The following is a 14554-nucleotide window of genomic DNA, read 5'->3' as shown; positions in this document are numbered from 1 at the left end:
ATTAGTGCACAGCCTAATTAGTACAGTGTGGGATTGAAGGTGGCACACACGCACACACACACACACACACACACATACACTGCATGTACACACGCACATACACGCTAACACACACACATACGCATGCACGCTCATGCACACACACACACAAACACTCACACACACACAGAACCCATCCATTCTTCTCTGCGCCTGGACGTGTAGCTCGTTTCCTGCGTTTGACGGATGTGGGAGCGCTGTTTGTCTGTCCCGCTGCTCCCCTCTGAGGTCAGGCGTCTTCGCGCGGCGTTCGGGACGGGATGGGTACGCGGAGGCCCCCCCCCGCCCCGGGAACACAGCGGGGCGCTCACTGGAGCGAGCCCCGACGCTGAACCCAGCGGCTGCGCGGGCCCGAGCCTGAGCCCCGGAGTGATGGATGAGGCGATGCGCACGCGTGTGTAAATACAGCCGCGCTGACAGGGCTGAGCTGCAGCCGCGGCGCCGCATCCGTTAGCGGCTAGCGCCAGGGCGGGAAGATGCGCTGACAACAGACGGGGACGGGGGTGTCTCGTATGGGGGGAGGGGGGTGGCCTCAAACCCCCTCGACAAAGAACAAACCCCAAGCACGCGTGTGGAAGAGGCCTGAGGGCCTGGCGCCGTGTGGGCGGTGTGAAACCCCCTGTCTGATGAGCGGAAGGAGGGAAGCGAACGACCCGGCTGTGATTAATATGACCCGCTCTAGCTGACTACACACTGTGCGGCAGAACAACTGCGGCTCTGTACATCCCGGTGTTTATACGCCATTAAAAAGCCATGCATGATAATCCTGGCAAGGCCAGCTGTGCGCTTAATACCTGTGGAGGTGAGGGTGGGGGGGTGTATGGGTGGGGCAAAGAGAGTGCATATCCCTGAATGCACCAATCCCCACGCTGTCCTCCTCTGCTCACGGCCGTGATGTCATAGTTGGGGGCGGGATCAAAGCTCCTGTGTATGGTAGGATGTGGTGCGATAGGGCACAGAGCCGGGGCTCACCAGTGCTCCCCCCATTCTGAGAAAGGGAGAGAGAGAGAGGGGGAGAGAGAGAGAATGTGAGAGGGAGAAAGCCAGAGAGAGAAAGCCAGAGAGAGAAGCATGGCCTTTGTCAGCCGCCTGCAGTCCTCTGCGTCTCCTCAGCCTGCTTCTTCACACATTCCACACTTTCAGCTATTAATCAGACCGCTCATCTCTTTCTCTTTCCTTGCCAAAACGGTTTGGATGTATGTGCTTGTGTGCGTACGTGTGCGGGTGTGTGTGCTTTAAGGACTGCATCCAACGTGACCCTGCAGCCCCTCACAGTGCAGGTGGGCTTCTCCGCTCTCCGGGACCCACAGAGGAGCTGGTTTAGGAGAGGAGCCCGTTCCTCCCTCATTAGGCTCCTGCTTTCACATGTGATGTATGGAGCCGCAGATAAAACGTCGGCTGCTCCCCCCCCCCATTAAAATGGAGAAATATTTCACATATTATCTTTTTGACGGGAGACAGCTGCTGTGTTGCTGTGCTGTGTGCCGATTTCGAGCCAGCACCCCTTTCAGAGTCCAGAGTTCGGTCTACGCCCCCTCCCTCTCCGAGCCCGCCTCGTCCTTAACGTTCGGCCTCTTCCCCTTTCCCTCCCCCGCAGGCAGGAGGCGCTGCTGGCCGCCATCAGCGAGAAGGACGCCAACATCGCCCTGCTGGAGCTCTCGTCCTCTAAGAAGAAGAAGACGCAGGACGAGGTGGCCCTGCTGAAGAGGGAGAAGGACCGGCTGGTGCAGCAGCTCAAGCAGCAGGTGAGGAGCTGGTCACATGACCCCGGGTGCCAGCCAGCTCTAGGGCCTCACACATCCACGGCAACCACGGAATGCGGGGCTGTTGTCAGTTATCTTTTAAATCTTGGGTTTTCTGACCTGCTGTTTCCACAGTACTCTTCTGTGTTTGTAGGCTTTTAAAAACATGAAATTGCCCCTCAGGCACAACACATGAAGGGGTAGAAAATAAGCAGCCACAGACCTGCAATGTTCTGTCAAGGGGTGAGGTTAGAATGGACGGACAGAAAGATTGGGATGGGGGGGGGTGTTGGTTTTGGAGGTGGGATAACAGGCTGCAGATGTCAAACCACTAGCCTGCTAGTGAGGGTAATTTTAGGATTACTCATCTTCTTCTGGAGGTCCCCACAAGCAGTCCACAAACACACACTGGCTTACTGCACACGCACACAGGCACAAGAGTAACACAAGGGCTCGTATACACGGTCACCACATGCATACTGGGCAGCCACCCACGCACAAACAAACACACCCTTACTGCACAAACACGCGCTCGCAAAAAGCATAACCACAACCACACATTTTCAACACAAATATGCACGGACATACACAAAGCAGGCTCCCAACTCTATATATGCACACACACACACACACACACACACTCACACACAACCAGGTCCTTCTGTCTTTCTCCAGGGCTTGGGCAAGGTTACTTATACTGTAGCACTGATGTGTAGCAGAAGCGAAACAGGCCAATCCTGGAGTCTCTGCAGGGATGTGCTGGTTGGCAAGCTTCTGTCAGCCAGTCACTCGTGTGTGTGTGTCTGTGTCTGTCTGTCTGTCTGTCTGTTTGTGTGTGTGTCTGTGTCTGTCTGTGTCTGTGTGTGTGTGTGTGTTTGTGTCTTTGTGTGAGTGTGTGTGTGTGTGTGTTTGTGTCTTTGTGTGAGTGTCTATCCTTGGGAGTGTGCTGTGTGTTGGATGGCCGTCGGTTGGGGAGGGGCGGGGCGGCTGCAGCATTCCACAGGAAATGGCTGTCAGTGTAAGAGATAGGCAGGATGTGGGCCCAGGAGAGGAGAGGGCCTGCAGTCTGTCACCCTGAGCTGCCTGTCACTCCCCAGAGAGCTGCACGCATCTCTGCCCTGGACACACGGGGGGGGGGGCTCTTCATTCATTTGCCCTTTGACCTCCTGAGTGCCTTTCACCAAACACAACTGATAGCCCCCCAAGCTTAAAGGCCATGGTAGTGGCTGTAAAGTTCCTCTGAGTTAATAGCTGCTTATATGGGGTACTCTGAGGGTGGGGGGGGGTTGGTGGGGGGGTGACAGGATTTCGATGCTGTGGCGAAGGTCCCACGCCATGCTGTGGTCTGGCCCGGCCACCCTGACTGAAGCCCCAGAGGAATCTGTGCTGTACCCCTGACCTGGTCTGCGCGGGGGCCAAATGTGTTATTGTAACCCCTCTGCGTCGCGTGCGGTCATAAACGTGCCGCTTCCTGGACTGACGCCTGAGAAATCAGCTTTAGAGACAGAACTGAAGGTCGGACAAAAGAGGAACGCTCCCCATGTCTCTCTCTGTCACTCTCTCTCTGACTCTCTCTCTCCCTCTGTCCCTCTCTCTCTCTGTCCCTCTCTCTGACTCTCTCTCTCTCTCTGTCTCTCTCTCTCTCTCTCTCTCTCTGTCCCTCTCTCTGACTCTCTCTTTCTCTCTCCCTCCCTCGCTCTCTCTCTCTCTCCCTCCCTCGCTCTCTCTCTCTCTCTCTTTCTCACTCTCACACACCCTTTCTCTGGTCTGTCGGCTTCCAGAAGAGCAGCGATGTGGTAAAAACAGGAACAAACGCCCCAGGACGCGCTCTGAACCCGGAGCGTTTTGCTAACCCCCCCCCCCCCCCCCCCGCGGAGCAGAACGCGTTCCCTCTTCGGGAATCAATTCCTGAAACGTCGAAAGCTGAAAATTCCTCGTCGTCCTCTGTGAGTTTTCCCCGGCAGTCGGTAAAGTGCGGCAGACGTTTCACCGGAGTCAGGAAAAAAAAAAAACACGGAAGGCGAGGTTATATGAAACGTGTCTGGAAAATTTTCGTCCGTCTTATCAAAAGAGCAGCGTGCCGAGAAGCTGCAGGACTCGGGCTGAAATTGGCTCCGTAATGCGATTCCTCCTAAGAGCGCACGCTACGCGCATGCAACACGAGCGCGCTCCCCGCTCGCTGCCTGACCTGCACCCCGCAGATGTGCACACACGCTCACGCACGCACACGTCCCTGCCCCCCTCTGCAGAATATCATCATAGCTGTTTTTTTTTCTCCTCGGGACTCAGCTAGACTGTATCAACATTTATTTGGTCGCTGCGGAGACGGTAGCGTTTAGACATGATTATGTTCCGACTGCTCCCGGTTTGAGTCCCATATGAGGGCATGTGCTGTAGTCCCCCTCTGGAACATACGTCCCATGAGCTGTTTTTGTAAAAGACTCACTGTAGAAGCAACACTGTTATCCTGATACGTAGCTGAACAGTCCAGGTCCCTCGGCTGGCTCACTTGCTATAGATACTGTACCTGTCCCATAGAGTCTCTGCAGTGCTGTACCTGTCCCACAGAGTCTCTACAGTACTGTACCTGTCCCACAGAACCTGGGCAGTGCTGTACCTGTCCCAATGAGACTCTGTAGTGCTGTACCTGTCCCACAGAGTCTCTGCAGTACTGTACCTGTCCCACAGAGTCTCTGCAGTACTGTACCTGTCCCATAGAGTCTCTGCAGTGCTGTACCTGTCCCACAGAGTCTCTGCAGTACTGTCCTGTCCCACAGAGTCTCTGCAGTACTGTACCTGTCCCAAGAGTCTTGCAGTACTGTACCTGTCCCACAGAACCTGGCATGCTGTACCTGTCCCACAGAGTCTCTACAGTACTGTACCTGTCCCACAGAACCTGGGCAGTGCTGTACCTGTCCCACAGAGTCTCTGCAGTACTGTACCTGTCCCACAGAACCTGGGCAGTGCTGTACCTGTCCCACAGAGTCTCTGCAGTACTGTACCTGTCCCACAGAGTCTCTGCAGTACTGTACCTGTCCCACAGAACCTGGGCAGTGCTGTACCTGTCCCACAGAGTCTCTGCAGTACTGTACCTGTCCCACAGAGTCTCTGCAGTACTGTACCTGTCCCACAGAGTCTCTACAGTACTGTACCTGTCCCATAGAGTCTCTGCAGTACTGTACCTGTCCCACAGAGTCTCTGCAGTACTGTACCTGTCCCATAGAGTCTATGCAGTGCTGTACCTGTCCCACAGTCTCTGCAATACTGTACCTGTCCCACAGAGTCTCTGCAGTACTGTACCTGTCCCACAGAGTCTCTGCAGTACTGTACCTGTCCCATAGAGTCTCTGCAGTACTGTACCTGTCCCACAGAGTCTCTGCAGTACTGTACCTGTCCCAATGAGTCTCTGCAGTACTGTACCTGTCCCACAGAGCCTGGGCAGTGCTGTACCTGTCCCACAGAGTCTCTGCAGTACTGTACCTGTCCCAATGAGTCTCTGCAGTACTGTACCTGTCCCATAGAGTCCCTGCAGTACTGTACCTGTCCCACAGTCTCTGCAGTACTGTACCTGTCCCACAGAGTCTCTGCAGTACTGTACCTGTCCCACAGAGTCTCTGCAGTACTGTACCTGTCCCACAGAGTCTCTGCAGTACTGTACCTGTCCCACAGAGTCTCTGCAGTACTGTACCTGTCCCACAGAGTCTCTGCAGTACTGTACCTGTCCCACAGAGTCTCTACAGTACTGTACCTGTCCCACAGAGTCTCTGCAGTGCTGTTCCTGTCCTTCAGTCTCTCCAGTGCTTTCAAGTCTCTGCAGCGTTTGACCTTGTGACCCTCAGAGACGTCCGCTCTGTGTAAAGTAACTTTTCAGCTGCTTTGGGGATCAGTGCAGATTTACGGCCCTGCGCTCAGGCAGTAAGTCATGGGGCAGGGCACCCCCCCACTCTCCCCCTGCGCACCCGCAGCCTCTTTCCTGCTAATTGGACACAGACCTGCGCGGCTCGAGATGGGGTGGGGGGAGTTGGGGGGGGGGGGCAGGGTTGCCGTTTGGGGCTCACCTGGAGCCGGGCTGATAGCCGGGTCTCACGCGCTGGGGCTGCCCTGTCCGGAGCAGAGCGGCGGAGAACGTCAGGGCGGAATTCCACAAACCCCTGTGAGCTGTGACCCTACGTCCTACTGCTTATCCTGCCTCCCTCTAACTCCCGTGAGCTGTGACCCTACGTCCTACTGCTTATCCTGCCTCCCTGTAACTCCCATGAGCTGAGACCCTACGTCCTACTGCTTATCCTGCATCCCTTTAATTCCCATGAGCTCTGACCCTACGTCCTACTGCTTATCCTGCCTCCCTCTAACTCCCATGAGCTGTGACCCTAAAACCTACAGCTCACCTTAACTCCCTCTAAATGTTACGCAGGCCCAACGTAACTCTCTCGACTGGAGACAGCGCTGTATGAAAATGTTTTTTTCTGTAAAAGGGTTTTTATTTTTTTATTTTAAAGGAAGGAGTGTTATTCGATTTATTTGTGGAAAAAGAAGGTTGAAAATAGTTCCAAACAAAGTTATTTTGTTTACGTGTGATGTGATGGAGGGCATTAATGGCGCTCCCCTGGCCCCGCGTGGCTGGGCCTGCTGACACCTCCGTGTCTGGCCACACTGAGCTCTTTCTGCGCTCCTCTGGGATGCTGGTCTGGGCTGCTTTTGTGTGGTTTTAACCCCGGCTCCACCACGCACAGTAACGTTCTGCTTCCATCTGATGGATCACATCAGAGGTTTCCTGCCTTTTCCCATGTTCACTGCACTGTATGTCTGTGTTTGTCGGGGTTTTCCTTCTGTGTGTGAGTGAGATGTGAGTGTGTGTGTGTTAGAGAGGGAGAGAGAGATGGAGATGGAGGGAGAGAGAGTGTGTTTGTGTGGGAGAGAGAGAGTGGTTTGTGTGTGTGTATGTATAAGAGAGAGATGTGTGTGTGTGTGTGTGTGTATGAGTGAGAGAGGTGTGTGTGGGGGTATGCGGATGTGCATGTCTGTGTGTGTGTGATGGTGTGTGTGAATATGTGTGCGTGTGTGAGGGTGTGTGTGAGTGTGTGTGTGTGTATGTGTGTGCATATGTGTGCGTGTGTGAGAGTGTGTGTGTGTGTATGTGTGTGCATATGTGTGCGTGTGTGAGAGTGTGTGTGAGTGTGTGTGTGTGTATGTGTGTGCATATGTGTGCGTGTGTGAGGGTGTGTGTGAGTGTGTGTGTGTGTATGTGTGTGCATATGTGTGCGTGTGTGAGAGTGTGTGTGTGTGTGTGTGTGTGTATGTGTGTGCATATGTGTGCGTGTGTGAGAGTGTGTGTGTGTCAGCGGTCCCCCAGCCCGCCCCCGGAGGAGGTGTGGGGAATGACTGCTTGGCAGTGTGGGGAGTTAATGGACTGTGGCTGCAGTGGCGTGATGCTGGAGCTGAAGGAGCTTGGGAGTGCCGTGCGCTCCCGTCCCTCTCCGCCTGACGGTGATCTAGTGATTGTGTATTTTTAGCCCTTCCGCAGGGAGAACAGACATGTCAGAGTGCCAGACTCGCTCACCCTGCTGAGAAGTCCTGTGTGTGTGTTGTGTGTGTGCGTGCGTGTGTGTGTGTGTGCGTGTGTGTGTGTGTGCGTGTGTGTGCGTGTGTGTGTGTGTGTGTGTGCGTGTGTGTGCGCGTGTGTGCGCGCGAGCGTTTGTGTACGTGAGTGCATGCAAATGTGTCAGCATGCATGTCTGTATGTACTTGCTGTACTTGTCCTTGTGTGTTGTAACTGACAGTTATAAGTCACTGTGAAAGCAGGCCTAACACTTTCCTCATAGAAAGTGTTACTGGGGCTAGACTTCCTCCTCTTGTAGTCACAGTGGAATGGAAGAGGTCTGAGTCTAAGGCTCAACACTCCGGCTCGCTTCAGAAAAGGGTGCTCTCACCTCAGCGCTGAGGGTACTTTGTCGAATCAGGTGGATGGAGTCAGAGAATGAATGAGCGAGGGAGAGGGTCTGAAAGAGAGAGAGAGAGAGAGGGAGGGAGTTGTGGAAGGGTGAACCCTGGCTCTGTTCTGAGGGCAGTGGAATAACTAACAGTGATTAAGCTCAATTGCTGTTTGCAAGTCCACCGGGAGACGTATACATGTGCATTAAAAAAAGTCTGGTGGCACTTGGAAACCTCAGAGCTGGAGCTAGCGCTGGTTCCCACAGGTCCTGGAGCGGCGCGCGGGTAATTCCATCCGCAGAAAAATGGCCTGTCTGCGCAGAGGCCTCGCGGGCGTACCTGCCCTGCCGAAGAGGGGCGATGACGGCGGCGAATACGACACCGGCGACATCCGCGGTGTTCTCCAGCACCTGCCCCGCCCCTTCGGCTGCCCGCTTCGCCCATCGGTGCCGCGGGTGTTCTGCGCGGGCGCGGAAAGGACGCCCGGCCCCTTTCTGAGGACCCGCGCCCGAAACCCAGCGGCGAAGGCAAACGAAAAAAAAAAACCGACATGGACAGCATCTCGTCTGGTGAAAAAACACGTCCGGGAGTAAATAGAGTGTAAAAACATGGCGGCGGCGGCGGGGCCCTGATCTCTGTGGGAGCCGAGCGGGGCCCTGGTCTCTGGGAGCCGCGCGGGGCCCTGGTCTCTGTGGGAGCCCGCGGGGCCCTGGTCTCTGGGAGCCGCGCGGGGCCCTGGTCTCTGTGGGCGCGCGGGGCCCTGGTCTCTGTGGCGGGGCCCTGGTCTCTGTGGCGGGGCCCTGGTCTCTGTGGCGGGGCCCTGGTCTCTGTGGCGGGGCCCTGGTCTCTGTGGCGGGGCCCTGGTCTCTGTGGCGGGGCCCTGGTCTCTGTGGCGGGGCCCTGGTCTCTGTGGCGGGGCCCTGGTCTCTGTGGCGGGGCCCGTGTCAGTCCAGCGCCGCCCGTGTTTGAAAGCGGCTCTTTATTCGGGCCCTGGGCTCGGCTGCAGGCGCCTCTCCGGCCTGCCGCGGCCAAACAGATCACAGCCCTTAAATTAGAGCCCGTCTCACGGGCCAGCGGTCAGGAGCTGGAAACAACAAGCCTGGGGAAAGAGGAGGGGGGGGGGGGGGGGAAGGGGAGGAGGAGAGGAGAGGAGAGAGACAGGAGAGAGGGGAGAGAGGAGAGGCAGAGAGGAGGGGGACAGAGGAGAGAGAGGAGAGGGAGAGGGAGAGAGGCAGAGGGAGAGAGACCTAGAGAGAGAGAGAGGAGAAGAAGAAGGAGGGCGAGAGAGAATACAAAAACAAAACTGCAACAAGCGTCTGATTTATTGCAGGATCTGTTTCGTCTCAGCCGCTCTGCGGCGTGTCTTTCCGAGGGTGCTGATGCCTCTCCCAGCCAATGACGAAGCGCCTGCGCCATCAGAGCCCTCCCCCCCTCCCGCCCTGACGAACGGAAGGGCCCAAATGACTCCGTCCTCCCGGAGATGGGTTGAGGATTCCTCTTCGCCCCTCAGTCACGGAAAAGAGAAAAACCTGAACATGTTTTTACACCACAAAGATAAACCTGCAAATCAATAATAAGGAGGCGGTTTGGTTTCCTGCTGGTGTTTGAGCAGCGGAGGGTGGGAGATGAGCTTCGGGCTGCTGACCCCGCCCCGCCGCCTCCCCTCTCAGTGGGGCCCAATCGCAGGCCCCCGGCCTCGCTCAGATGGGGTGCCGCGGGCGCCGGCTCTTATATGAAAATGAGACGGACCGGGGGAAGCCGAGGCCGGGGAGAAGATAATATTTGTAATATTCCAGAAGCTTTTGTTTCCGACGGCGCTCTCAGGCCGCCCGTTTGCTCACTGCCGTAGGGGGGGGGGGCGGCTTCCTCTCGACAGATCCTGCTGGGCTTGGGCTGCCTTTTTTTGGGATGGAACTCCTTCTCCTGGCCCGGTTATTCCCCCCTGACACAGGAATCATCCACCTGGCCTCGGTGCTTTTAATTCCACCTAGGACCCATATTTACGGAGATAGATACGTCTGTCTGTTCCGCGTTCTTAAGTGACTCCCCCTGATGGTTTTTCCGTTCAGAAGCCTTGTTGCAGTCGAGCTGCGGGACGCAAAGCAAGTGTTCGCCCGTAGCGATGGTGGCAGTTAGCCATGACACACAGCAGTCTGGTCCTGGGCGTGCTCAGATGGGCTCGCTGGTCTTCAGAAGGACGGGCTCTGCGTTCTGTGGCGGGGAGGGGGGGGGTGAGCTGGGGAAGAAGCCCGTACTCTCTCTCCTCCGGGGTCTCTGGTTATGTGCAGGCGTTAAAATAGCCATGAATCTCAGCGGGACGTCCCACTGGCTCCTCACAGCGCGCACATTACCAAACGCGAGGGAGACTGGGGACTGAGGGAACAGCATATGGTTTGGATTTAGGGAAAAAATGGTTTTGCCAGGGGTTTATATTTTGTGTGTGTGTTGCAGTGTGTGTGAGTGTGTGTGTATGTGTGAGTGTCTGTATGTATATATGTGTGTGTGTATGTACGTGTGAGGTGTGAGGTGTTCATCGCAAACCCTCGCCTCCTCACATCTGCACACCTGGGTTGAGACGCTTTAACACTCAGAGATGGGACGCCGGGCGGGAACACCAGAGCTCCTCCCTCCTCTCCTGTAACAGCAGAGTTAATAAAACATGACTTTTCCAGACAGATTGAATGTGTTTGCCTCCTCCCCCCCTCATCCCCACTCTAATTTGCCACTAAGAGATGTCCCTTCCCATCAGCCTCTGCTGCCCTGGTGCCCCGCAGCAGCTGGAGGGGGGCAAGGCTGACTGGCGGGGGCAGCCCTCAGTCAGGACAGGAGCCAACAGATGGAGATCCCCTGGCCACCACCGGCGCGTGCCAGTTACTGTGTGGCTTTATAATCAAATGATGCCCCCCCCCCCCAGATAATGTGAAATGCGGTGATTGGAATAGCGCTGCTGTGGTTTGTGCTGGAGCTGTCAGCGTGTGTGTTCACATTAACGGCAGGTCATTGGATAGTGAGAGGGACGGGTCATGATTCATTACCTTGGCTAGAGGAGGGTTTACCTTTAAGTACCTTAAATAGCATCAGGGACTGTTTTATTCCAGCCTGTATTCTTGTGCTGAGTTGTATTGGCTTAGCTGTGTGCTTGCCTGAGTGCTATTGCTTTATGGTGGTCCTCGGCTGTGCTGGCTTAGCTGTGTGCTAGCCTGAGTGCTGTTGCTGTAATGGTGGTCCTCGGCTGTGCTGGCTTAGCTGTGTGCTAGCCTGAGTGCTGTTGCTGTAATGGTGGTCCTCGGCTGTGTTGGCTTAGCTGTGTGCTAGCCTGAGTGCTGTTGCTGTAATGGTGGTCCTCGGCTGTGCTGGCCGGAGCGCTGCCTGCCCTAATTCTGCTCCATAGAAGGCACTGAGTGGTCTGCTGTGCCGCCTCACTGTCTCTGCCGTCGAGCTCCGCGACCCAGATGGAGGCTGCTGCGCGTGATGCGTTCATTAGACGTATGAAACACAGAGCGTGGCGCTCCTTCGGTGAGGGAGGGAAAACTTGACAGTTTGAAGACGCGCACTGTTTCCTCTCTTGTTCCGGAGCGGTCTGTCGCGTGACACCTGTGAAGGGGGCGAGGGCCTCCCCGCACGCCGTGAGAAGGACTTCAGAGACGGCCTCGCGCTCAGCCGCTAACGAGTCGCTATCGACGCGACTGACGTCGCGCTTCCTCCACTCATACCCGGAAAAGAGAACGAAAATACAGAAGCTGCACTAGAGGCTGTAAAACTGAATTATAGAAATGGCCCAAAGTGAGAAATGATTAGGGGCAGTTGTGCGTCTGACAGGGGGAGGTTTCTGAGGGAAGGAGCCGCTTGCTGGGGATGTGTTCTCTCCCTCCTTCCTTAAGCTGTATACTGAGGCAGCAGAGACATTAACTGCGTTCGGTGAAAACCAACACTAGGAAGGCTGTTATTTCTAGGTTATGGATTTTGATGACCTCAATTACGAGATTAACAAAAGGGGGATTTTATTCCGCTCTGAAAAAGTCATTTCTGCAATCATGACTAAGCATATTTACGACTATCAGCTTTTTTGTTCTGACTTTTTTTTTTCCTCTGGCATCAGCACATTCAAAAGAGGGAGGGGGGGGGGAAAGGGAAGAGAATGTTAATGGAGGAAAAGTAAAATAATTGTGAAAATGATTAGATTAAGTGAGCGAATGAGTTCCCCAGTTGGAGCGGAAACCAGCATTCCAGCCAATTACTGTCAGCGGTGCTCTGGGTCTGTCCAGTCTGAGAGAGAGAGGGAGGGAGAGAGGGAGGGAGGGAGAGGGAGAGAAGCAGAATGAAGTGATCCCAGTATCACACAGTCCTTAGGCACTTTCCGACTGCCCAAAGTCCCTTAATTAATTAGCCAGCGGTGAGAGGGAGAAAGCCCATTAGCTGTCCCTGGTGTCCCAGACGCTCCATAGTATTAATTAATCGGCTGGCGACACCAAAGAAGGAAGAGGGAGGGGGGCCTTGCTCCCTCTCTCCTTCTCAACGGGAGAAGGTACCCCAAATCCCAGCCCCTCTCCTCCTTGTGAGGATGTCAGTGAAACCCTTTTGGGGGGGGAAGGGGGGGGGCGATGCTGTTACTCTGTACGTGTCCAGTCAGTCTGTAAATATTGCATTAACCCCTCTTAACCCGCACGCTGAGTGGCGGTATGTGGAGCATGAAGGTATGCGCGGCAAAACAAAAATAAAAAAACAGAGCGCCCTCCCGAACGGCCAGCGGGGCTCCAGCCACGTGTGCCCTCCCCCCGCCCCCACCCACACTGTCCGGCTTCGTTCCAACAGCCACCGAGGCAGGGGATCCTGTTTCCTGCTTAAATTGTTTTATATACGGGCGTAAGGGGCTCTGGCAATTGGGGGGGGGGGCTTCTTAACGGGCTTAACTTCTCTCCCCCTCTCCCTTACTCTCTCTCTCTCTCCCCCTCTCCCTTACTCTCTCTCTTTCCCCCCCTCCCTTCTCCCCCACTCCCTATTTCCCCCTCCAGTCTGCAGTTCCCCCGTTATAGCTAACACATGTCCCCCCCCCCCCCCACGAATTCCTGCTCACTGGTGAGAATGTCCCCCGCTGCTCTGCCACCTTGGAGCAGCGCTGCAGAAAGTGTTCAGAGTTCATCAACACTGCCCTGGAGACATCTCCACTGCTGAGGAAGAGGGGTCCAGTTACCACTCCGCCTGCCCTCCTCCTCCTCTTCTCCTCTCCTCTTTTCTCCTCTCATCTCCCCACCCCTTCTGTTTCTTACCCTCCTTCCCATCTCCCCACCCCCCCTCGTCCCCTGTCCCTGTTCCCCCCCCAACTTCTTTAGTTAACTCAACGTCTCTGGTCCAATGGTTGGCACGCGTTCCATTGTTTTTCAGAAATCTCCCAATTGTGCTTTTCCACTGAGGGGAGGACAGCCTTGGCCAAGGCCCGTTCTGGGAAGGCTTAGCGTCGCTGTGCTAATGGGAGCTAATGATGTCACCGGCAGCGTATGCTGGGCCGAGGGTCAAAGGGCGCAGTGCACCGCTTTGTGGCGATTTGTCATTCGCGTTGTTGTCTGTCATGGATACCCTTTCTTTTAATTTCGACCAGTGGGAGCTTTTTTTATTATAATCCCCAAAGCAGGCGCTGGAGTGGGTTTTTCGTGGAGAAAGTGCCCGTCTTTAACACTGTAACTGTCATTTAAAGGAATGGAAAAGAGCTGTCACACACTCATTTAAAAGTAATGTGAATGTATTGAACTGTATTTAAACCGAGAACTATTCCAGTAACTTTACAGCTCATACTTTAAAATATTCCTCAGACCTATACATTAACTTTAAGGAACTTGGCCATGGAAATCAGCGGTATTAAAACTCAACCCAGCAGTTATTTAGCCTGATTTATGGTCGTGGAAATGAGACACAGAAACAATTTTTTTCCCCGGATTGGAGTGGGCTGACGTGCGTTTTGTTTTTCTATAAATTCAATACTTTGGCAGATTGTTAAAGATGGAGGTGCCGTCGCCCCAGCTCCCCACAGCAGCTTTTGCCCCATTCAGTTTTCCAATCGTTCATTAAAGGGGCTGAATTGGGTTCGTCCGGCGACCTCCCTCCTCATCCTCACTCCGTCCTGCGGCACTTTAAATGATCCCGCGGGGCTAACGTTTCCCCCGCCGTAGCGCAAGGCCTGAATGCGCTAACTGCCCCTCACCCCGCCTTTGTCAAAGCCGATGGGCCAGACGGCACTCAGCCTCTGTACCAGAGTCCAGGCCTGTCCACAAATACACCCAAATATTATTATTTATTTTTTTTACTGTGTTAGCTTTTCCACGGGTCAGTGCATCATCATCAGCAGCCAATCAGAGCGCAGCTGTGCTGGTGGAGAGGTTTTTCGCTCGCAGGTGCGGAGCAGCCCCCGGGTCCGTAATTTCGCGGGCGGGAGGAAAGCTTGTTTATTTTTAGTATCGTCATTTTTAAGTGTATTTGTTTTTGTCGGGGGGGGAGGGGACGAGGGAAGGGGAGCGCAGGCGAGGGAGGGAGAGAGGGAGGGCTGTCAAGGGGCTTGAGTAATGCTCCCTCCGAGCCCGTACCCCCCCCCCCACTCAGGCCGGCTCCGCGTATCCATAGGGCTTTGAGTGCTACAAGCCTGGGAGCTTAATCTCGACTTCCCAGGGATGAAGACCGAATCCCTGTACAGTAACCGCCAAAGCATGTGGAACAAATCCTCAAAAAAAAAAGAAACAAAATGGAAAAAAGCGCGGGCTTACATAAGGAGGGACGCAGGGGAGACGCTTCTGACTTTTAAGGTCAGAGAGAAAAGAAAAGTTTCCAAGCAGAATTTCAGGCGAAACCCTTTT

General features: G+C 54.9%; 1 protein-coding gene across 11 annotated transcripts in view; it reads left to right on the top strand.

The window, feature by feature from the left end:
- Positions 1–14554, top strand: part of LOC135259249 (ELKS/Rab6-interacting/CAST family member 1-like) — a 218688-nt gene that overhangs the window by 151059 nt on the left and 53075 nt on the right. For all 11 annotated transcript variants that reach the window (XM_064343383.1, XM_064343384.1, XM_064343386.1 and 8 more), the window contains one exon: positions 1637–1784. In XM_064343383.1, the coding sequence (XP_064199453.1) occupies positions 1637–1784 (148 nt within the window). The remainder of the gene's footprint in view (positions 1–1636; positions 1785–14554) is intronic.

This window comes from Anguilla rostrata, chromosome 7 (assembly GCF_018555375.3).
Source record: "Anguilla rostrata isolate EN2019 chromosome 7, ASM1855537v3, whole genome shotgun sequence".
NCBI classification, from domain to species: Eukaryota; Metazoa; Chordata; class Actinopteri; order Anguilliformes; family Anguillidae; genus Anguilla; species Anguilla rostrata.
The sequence above is the reverse complement of the archived record's forward strand: the minus strand, read 5'-3'. Positions and strand labels throughout refer to the sequence as shown.